This window comes from Anneissia japonica, unplaced genomic scaffold (assembly GCF_011630105.1).
Source record: "Anneissia japonica isolate Jap-2015-1 unplaced genomic scaffold, ASM1163010v1 scaffold287726_len2788222_cov184, whole genome shotgun sequence".
Taxonomy (NCBI): domain Eukaryota; kingdom Metazoa; phylum Echinodermata; class Crinoidea; order Comatulida; family Comatulidae; genus Anneissia; species Anneissia japonica.
Window position 1 is genome coordinate 2,455,938 of NW_022705125.1, and position 9,470 is coordinate 2,465,407.

Below are 9,470 nucleotides of genomic sequence, written 5' to 3' on the forward strand. Positions count from 1 at the left end.
ATATATATATACAGCAAGAGACACTGGTTCCTATTCTAGCACTTCGGATAATTTCATTAGGTTGAAAAGCAAGTATTGATTGTTGAAACGAAATGTAACAATACGTTTATATTTGTTACTTGGTTTTAAAATTAAGAACTCTACAATCAATAACCGCGCACTGTTATTATTTATCTATTTGTTTATCAAGCGTTAAGATGATAACAGTGCAATTAATATATTGGACGCGAAAACAATATGTGCATCGCAACCGTCACTGTACAGACACATTTTTAAATAATATGTAAATATAGACATAACATAATATTCTGTATTTTTTCTTTAAAAAAAAATATGTGCACTGTATTATTATGCGATGTACGTCTTTAATAGTTTGTAATTCAACAAAAACCCTTATGGAGGTATTCTTATCTTGCTAATGCATATGACGAAAATTGCTTATGTATTACTATCACAATGTACCGTACGAGAAAGCTGCATATATAAGTCTGTTATAATCACCCGTAGGTAATAGTAAGCGAGATATAAAAAATGACCAGCATAAGTTATACACGTACAGACGCCAGAGAATTAGAAAACATTGTTTGATATAACGATTTGTCAATTCTTAGCTAATATTCTTAACGGTATATTCCGTCGTTTATTACATGATCTAAATCAATAAGAAGTTATATCGATTATACATCTAGAGGCGGTATTGAACGAGATCGTGCGGGTAAAGTGATTAAAACACGACAAACGTGTTCAAAGGCAATAATATTAAGTGAATTTTATGAAAACCATAGAACATGGTATAATGGCATCATAGGCCTATAGCGCAGACTTATCCGGCACGCACACTTTTCTAGTGAGTAAAATTTCTAAACTTAAAGAAGTGTACCAACACTCACTGTAATTTACTAACACAATTGATTGAATTTAAGACACTTTTTCTTACTCCACGCACCAACCAGAACCCCAACCCCCAGTGGCGTACCCATGATATTCGAACCGGAAGGTGCTGCTTAGTATTAAATTCTAGTTAATATGAAAGATAATTCAGTGGAATGAGTTTACCATTTACTGTAGGCCTACTTCCATTATGATCTTTTTCACGTTTGAACAAACATAGGTTGCTCAGGCACTCATACGCCACTTCCGAGCACGGACCACTGTTGCCACCAATAAAAATAGTTATCTATGCAATGGACATATTGTGTTAACTCCATCAGTTCATTTGAATTTGTAACGCCTGCTAACAATTATCACCAACCACCCTTTCCCCTCTCTTACACAAACTACGGTCCGTTCTCAATAAAAATACCAAAATTAGCCATAAGCATTAAATAATTCAGACAAGTGTATTATGATTGTTCCAAGAAATCGTTTTACATCATAGGCTAGGAGTGATTTATTTAAGCTTCAAATATTTGTTAAATTACGTTATTAAAAGTACTTTATTCACCGATTATTCGGATCGGATGATGTATGTCCGGGCCTAACCGGTAAGGGGAAAAGGTGCTATTGTTCGGACGAACCCTCTTTTTATTCAAAACCATCAAGATGATGAAATTCACTAGGCATTCTTAAATGCCAGAACACATTAGCTCCGGACGGATATACCCCCAAACCCTATAGGAGCTCTTCTCTTTGACCTCACCAGGGTGCCAAAGCGTCCTTTATACAGCTCCCATCTACCTTCTCACATATGGAGACACGTTGTGAATGGTTACGAGCATGTTGTCTCACAGTTCTGTTAAAATAACATCGAGAAGTACCTGTATAAACAAAATGCCAATGACCCTAAAAACAGAAATCTGATGTATGAAAGGCCTTTAAGAAAAAATCATGGTTCGACGTGTTTATGATCTTAAATACACATATTGTCGTCGTGATCTACGTGAACCTTGATAAACATTGTGTCGTCACGGATGTAGTCAAGTGTCTTAAGAGTGTGCAAAGGTACAAACTTCTGCGTTCCAAAGCTGGCGTTTCGCTCACCCTGCGGTCTTCCCAAAAACGGCTTGTTCTCCTTGCACGGATTGGGTTTGATGCTGTACGAAATGTTACGTCTGGCTTTCGGATCTTGACATTGGTCGATGAGGCTAAATGTGACCCTATGTGTGAAGGGATACGGCACAAGGGCATCATATTCCCCACGGCAGATGCAAATGAACACTGACATGAAATGACCCTTAGCTGAAAACGAAATACAAATAAAACTTGAAGTGATTATATGTGGCCAGTATTTGATAGTATCTGCACTGTAGCCAAAAGTAGCAGCAATGGCAGTAGGCCTATATTAGTGATGTGGTAGCATTTACCTTTTCCATCTCCATTCAGACACAGTGAAACGGCCATCTTGTAACCATGGCGACTGGTCAGGAATGGTGGGCTGAAGATCGTGATCTTCTTGCCTGTCTTTGCATCCTGCATCCTCTCTGCGTAACGGTCCACCTTCCAAACCAACTGAGATCCGTAGAGCTTCTCCAGATCGCGTACTTTCTGCATGCACTGGCCTAGGGTCTCTTTGTGAATGTCCATCAGTTCGACTTGCTTGTCCAGCGTGGCCTGGTGCTTAACGATCGTCGCTCCAACCATGGTCACATGTTTTGACGTCATGGAGTCGTCCTGGACGTGACGTTGCATCTTCTGTCGCTCAGTCTAAAATTTTAATGCCAAATGGTTATAACGTTAGATTTTCTCATTCGTGTTTAGTATGTCCAGTGGCGTATCTAAAGATGTTAAAATTATAGAGGGACGGGGACTGATCCAATGGGTAGTAGGCCTATAGGAACTCTTCCCCTTAGATGCGCCACTGGGAGTAGGCCATCAGTAGTCGGACGTCTTCTTAATCTATAAGACATATGTAAATCGATTCAGCACACAAGAGAATATACTGGCCATTTTTGTTGCTTATTGTTACTTATTATCATTACGATTCACAACCAAATAATGTGCATGTAAACATTTAGAAAAAGCACCAATTATTATGATTTGTTTTTATTTGGTGTTCGTTACCTTGAAGTCGCATCCCATCGATGAGAATGGACATTCTATCTTCTCCTTTGGACAGTCTGTGTCCGTGTGATTCTTCAGTTTTTCGCGTGGTATGTCAGTCAGGTCGCATCCGTTCGGACAGGGAACGGGGAACTTCAGGCAGGAATTTAAATGAGTGATTTCATCTTTGTAGAAGACTGTCTTCTGGCAGAACTCACACGTGATCATTCGCTTGTTGCACTCGTCGGAGAGGTGCGAATCCAAGAACCTTTTCTCGAACTTGGCTCCGCACGTGTTCGGACATTCCACTTCGATGTATTTGCATACTGTGCTGTGGTCCTATAAACGGTTGTAAATCACACAGAACACATCATTAATACAATGGGTTTTTTTTTTTAATTGTTTTTGTTATATTGTTACTATTGTTGGGTTTTTTTTTTTATAGATATGTTTATCTGATTAAATAAATTTAATTCACGAAGTCCGAAGACCTTTGATAGTGAATTGGAAAAGACACCGGCTATATTGTATTCCTTACCAATGACTTAAATGTGGTGTCACGCGAAATTCGGTGCGCTAACTTAGGCAAATATTTATTATCTTTACGTGAAGCCGGGCACTCGCTGCGCCCCCGACGGCCGACGGTCGGCCGACGCGATTCTATGAAGAACGCAATGCCACGATGCGTGCGCAACGGATCATCGTTTTTTAATGACGATCCGTTGCCACTGCCAACGACAATCTCAGCAGACAGCGTGGCGCCGCCTAGTGCTCAGAGGGGACAGAGTTGGATTCGTCGTACGTCGTTAGTTTAGCCGAAACTGGCTTACCTTGCATTCATCTAGTACACCTTTCCAATCACAGCCCTTCTTGTGGAAGTAGCACTTAATCGGTAGATCACCGATCTCCCGTCCAAATGACGTATCCACGTACACTTTGTCACGTGACACTGATTTCTCATCAAGTGGACATTTTGGAGAAATTCTACGAAAGTAAACAACAAAAAATAATATTAAATTATAATTAATTATTAATTATTATTAATATTATAATATTACAATTATTCGTTTGCATGTATATTTTTAGAAAAAAAAATATTTTGTTGAGGCCTGTGATTTAGTACGTCATTACGTTTCTGGTAAATATTATATCGAGAAAAAGTTTCTCTTTCCAACAATTAAGGATCTATTATATAGGCCTACTTTTGTGTAGACAGCAGTAAAATACAGCTTTGAGTTGTATACATAATGTGAGACAGTATAGTTATTTAATCACAAATGTTTCAAACACGCATGTGTTATGTTATATTTACGTATACAGGCTTTATATAATATTCTACTACTATGTGATGTAAAATTATTATATAGGCCTAAGCTTAAATGTTGCATTGAATATAATACACTTGTAGATATTAAAATACGATGCATGCATGTATGTGTGAGTAAAAATTCAGGCTTAAAAAACCTTTTTTACTTTCAGGGTGTTGTGTTTAGATTGTTTAGGCCACAGAGCGTTGCCTTCGCATATTCCACACTGCTTCCATGCGCTCGGTGTGATGCGTGTTCGAGTGAGGAGAGGTTGGGGTATTATGTGAGCGTCTGTGATGTCTGGTAATACGTCGACAAAAACAATACGTTTCGTGAGTGTGTGAGAGAATAGTGGTTAACTGTGCAGAGCTCAATAGTTTCTTATTCATTGGGATAATGACCATAATTATGACCACTGAAAACGGTGATAATCTTTCAATCGTCGATTTAGTTATCGTAATAATTATTAATTCCATTTGATGACGTCATCAACACAAGGATAATTGTAAGTAATACAATTATCACTTTTTTGCATGTGTAATGTGAATAATTTACCAATAGTAAAAGTAGAGAATTTAACATAGGCTTGCGCATAGGGTATGGACTCATTCAACAGCTTTATCTCCCCAATGATGGTCACATCATGTCGATCAGTCCCGAAAGGCACACTTTCGTCTATTCAGAACGACAGGGGCATGCACCTACACTGGGGTACACCCTACTTTTCGGGGGCTTGATTAAAGTGTACACAAGCCAGTTAGGCTTATGTACACTGGGCCTATGATTTTCGTTATCCGAGAGGACTTGTGTCCAGCAACTGAAACCCAGAGTAAGGAATTAGAATCAGACCCACGCGAATTAAGGCTGTAAGTAGCGGTGGCGCGCTGGTCGTACTACTCAACTTTTCAACGCTGTACTTCCGTAGACAAATTAAAGGAAAACATACATGGTAAGAGGGCAGTGGCTTATCTAGGAGGTTGCACAGGGGTGGGCCCATGCCATCCCCCTAAAAAAATAAAATACTCATCCCCCCGTCTCCCCAAAAAGTCACTCTTAATTAGTTAATAATCTCAAATCACCTTTATTTTGCGTGACCTAGCTCCCCTTCACCTAATCATCGAGCCCACTTCAACTTCAACCCTCCATCATCCCCTCCCCCTATTTCAAGACTCCTAGATACGCCACTGAGGGGGATGAGGGATAATTTGACCGGGTTGTCCAACCAACAGTGCGCACTAAATTACATATTTTAATATTTTCTTGAGAAATTGTTGTGCAAAAGGTATAACATGCTGAATTGCTCACATTGTGGGAGGATTGGGGTCAGCCATCCATCCAATAAATATTAGATTTGAACGCAGGCAGGTTGTGCTAGTACCTACCCAGGGCGGAAGATGTAGCTACGGTTTCAGTGATGAAAAGAAAAATATAGTATAAAACATTTACATTATTGAATGCATTAAAACCAAGACAGTTCCATAATAACAGGTCGTTTTAAATTAGGCATATAAACAAGCAGAAAAAACTATAACAACGAAGTTTTAGGTATGGAAGAGTTTATAATTCTTATATAGTTCTGTGTGAACTTTAAACGCTACCGACTGACAATAACACGATAATAATAACGACTTTCAAAACAACATTGGATGATTTTATTTATAAGACTTTTGATTCTGTATAAACAAATCATTATTCTGGCTTTCAGCATTCGCTTTGTCTTGAAAATCATCTCATAAAATTATTATTTAATATATTTTGACAGAAATTACTTATATTTATAGTTTTTGTATAATGATGAGTTTACTATTATTACAAATACCTGTAATTATTTATGCTTAGAGTTAGAATAACAATTAAACTTTTGATATAGGGATGTTTTAAGTATTATATTTTATAACCGGGTTCATTCATCGTTCATCTTACTGTCCCAAATAAGCCCAAACGATATAGGTCTATCACTGTGTAGCGACATGCATTCCTAAGTGAAATATGGGGAGAGCATCAGAAATTCTATTAAATAACAACTTATTCATTTATTTAATAAAAATTAATAACTTTCAGTGATTTTTTTAAATTGGTTTTCCTACTAAAATCTTTAAATTGATTACTGGTCTATGCAAAAATACAGCAAATTTAGTATTTATACGTCCGTAAATAATAAATTATTTTTTTCTCATTCTACTCTTCATTTTTATTAATGCTACTAACATACTTAAGGAGGTCAACACGAATAAGTAACTCAAATATTGAATTCAATTCTAATTTCATTTCGTCACAGACTTTTAATGATTTTTATTAACTGACATAAATTAGTAACGCATTAAAAAATTTGGTCCAATCTGATCCAATCCAAACTTGGTCTTATATTTATCAACATAATGTTAACCTATGGTTAGTCTCACACGTTGCAATTTTTCTTACGATAAGCTGCGCTACGACACACTATAATTTTTTTTCAAAATTATACGATATCGTACACTTCTATATGAATATCCGTGTCGTGTTACATTACCTCTCACGCCTTGCCCCCAACTTTCGCGTATCAGATGATTTTAGAATAAGAGTGTCGTAGCGCAGCTTGTCGTAAGAAAAAATCGCAACGTGTGAGACCGGCTTTATATTGTTAGATTCGGATAAAGGGGAAAAAAAGAATATAGTCTGCGCTTACCTTAGAAGTTCTGGTAAACAGGACGAGCAGCATCTATGTCCACATTCCTCAAACTGTACCGGAAATCGTAGAATCTGGTTGCAGGCAACGCACTCATATTTCTTGTCAAATGGTTCTTCAAAGTAGACGGCGACACCTCCTATTTTAGTGAAGCATGGGTCGTTTTCGGCCTCTTCGTCACTTGCATTCGAATCCGCCGATTCTGCACGCGACTGGTCGGAACCTGCGGAATCGGGACGTTCATCATCGGATTCCGAGCTTCGACGGGAGCTTGCGTTGGATCCAATAGAGGATGCGCTGTCCGTTCTCTGTGGCATTTTGGAAGATTGTGCCTCAGATTAAAAGAAAATAATCTACGCGTTTTACTGGTAGAGGCGCAAGACGTTCCTTCACTGTCGCTCTAACCCATACTTTAATTTAGATTATCACCAAGAAAATATTGGATCTAGGATCAATGCTCGTAGCTACAAAGTCATCGATTTGTATTGAGGGCTCCAGGAGACGAAATAACGCTGAGCCTGCGAACGCCTTATCATTTGTGTGTACGCCGCCAAGCATGATTATAACCTCGATAAATGTATCGATCATTATGATAAAATATACAGATGACGTTATAGAATAAATATTATCTAGATATATTGACATACGTGCTTTGCAACGATAATGATGACTCTTTATATAGAAACTCGAACTGATGCCATAGGCTCAACTGATTTCGTGTACCCAAGAACTTTTCAAACAGAAAAATGTTTTTCTTACGCAATGTCATTCATACGAATCGAAAAAAAAGTGTACTGTTTCAAGGGAGCCAATCAGTGGTTTTACCTCAAAAACCATATTTTATTTACACGTGGTATACAGAAAGTTTTATGATTATGTTACTGATACTCGCCATGCAAACCTTCAATAAATATTTTGTACTGTGTATTGTTGAGCCAATACTTCAAACTATAATAATAAAATCCAATAATATCTTTACATCTTTTTTAATCTTTTCAATATTTTTGAATGTTTTTATAGTGTTTTTTTATTGTATTTACTGTATGCTCCCTATGCCCCCTACTGGGGTTTACGCTGTTGGGGGTGAAACATAGGCTTAGCCAGCGAGCCGTCCGGCCGTCTTTTGGACGGCCTAAAATTATTTAGGACGGCCACTTTTACCGTGACGGCTTGGACGGCTTGGCCTAATCAGTTCGACCTAGCCTAATTGGGCCTGGTCTACCTTAAGCAAATTCTTTATATTCTTCAAATCTATCGAATGTTAAACTAAAGCTAATTCATATTTAAGTTTGATAAAAAAACAACATTTATTGATTGAATGTACGTTGTTTTCGTACCAATGTTCGGTGGGGATTCCCAAAGAAGGGCGTGGCCCGGCCATTGGCCCAGTGCCACGCCCACTGGCATCCATTTTGGACGGCCTATTTCGTTTTTCGGGCTAAACCCCTGGGGTGAAATGAAATAATATAAATAAAAATAAAATAAATGTAGGGATATATTTTAATAAGTAATTGTTAATAGCTTTTCAGATTGAAAAAGAAAAATTATAGCAGAAAATAATTTCTCTCGTCAACCAGTTAAGAACTTATTGTTTCGATATAGGCCTATGCATTATTAGATGAGATTTTATTACAATATTAGATACTTTGAATGAGCAATACACATTTTAATTTAATTTGATTTCTTATGGGAGTTGATTTTTCCACATTTTTTTTTATTTGTCAAGATTCAATATTTAAAATAATTTATTGTGGACATGTTTTGGGTGAAACCATATAGACATACAATTATATATATATTATATATTATATACACCACATACGCACAATATAATTTTGAACATAATTAGAACGAAAATGTTATTCATTTGATACAATAAATGCTATATAAAATATGTTTCGAAATGCAACAAAAAATTTATTTTCGTTCTAATTTTCAAATAATACTATTAACTTCCTTAAATATACAAAATACATTATTAATACATGATTTTTCAATTCAATATTTATTGCTAGTGACTTTTCATTGGTGACTTTGTGAACTTAAGCGTATTTCTTTTGAATTAGATTTTTTTAATAACTAAACCTGAATAAGATATTTTCTCTCATTTTTTTACCTCAACACAACCAATATATCTTCAATAAACTCACGGTCTAAATTGTACAATATTAATATCTTCACAGAAAATGTGTCCGCGCTAGAATTTTACGTGTGGGGGCGTAGTAATATTAATATTCAGCATCGAAATTCAGTGATATCATTCATCAGTGAACACTACTTTATTGTTCTCAATAGAAATTTACGTCATCAATGATATTTCTTTTCGACAGGTGTAGGTTTATTTCATCATCAGTATGTATATCTTTTCGTCATCAATCAATACAATTTCATTCATTATAAGTATATATTTTGTGTGCATCAGTTAAGTTTCTTTTCGTCATCAGCTTGTATGTCTCTTTGTCATCATTATCAATAGGCCTGTACGTTTTCCTGATATCATCAATACAGTATATATA

At 36.7% G+C, this 9,470-nt stretch overlaps 1 protein-coding gene across 1 annotated transcript; it reads right to left on the reverse strand.

Moving 5' to 3' along the window:
- Positions 1 to 1,417: 1,417 nt before the first annotated feature.
- Positions 1,418 to 7,477, reverse strand: LOC117105340 (TNF receptor-associated factor 4-like). The gene is made up of 5 exons (XM_033246461.1): positions 6,955 to 7,477; positions 3,810 to 3,963; positions 3,001 to 3,318; positions 2,304 to 2,643; positions 1,418 to 2,178 (listed from the first exon to the last, which is right to left on the reverse strand). The coding sequence occupies exons 1-5, from the start codon at positions 7,269 to 7,271 to the stop codon at positions 1,850 to 1,852; spliced, it is 1,458 nt and encodes a 485-aa protein (XP_033102352.1). The 5' UTR covers positions 7,272 to 7,477; the 3' UTR covers positions 1,418 to 1,849.
- Between the last annotated feature and the right edge of the window lie 1,993 nt (positions 7,478 to 9,470).

What these genes read in the sequence shown, in the direction of transcription:
- LOC117105340 (XM_033246461.1), bottom strand. Translation starts at nt 7,271, where the DNA reads ATGCCACAGAGAACGGACAGCGCATCCTCTATTGGATCCAACGCAAGC. An exon ending in TGTTTACCAGAACTTCTAAG is followed by an intron (nt 3,964 to 6,954) that starts GTAAGCGCAGAC and finishes TTACTTTCGTAG; the next exon opens with AATTTCTCCAAAATGTCCAC. An exon ending in GTGTACTAGATGAATGCAAG is followed by an intron (nt 3,319 to 3,809) that starts GTAAGCCAGTTT and finishes AACCGTTTATAG; the next exon opens with GACCACAGCACAGTATGCAA.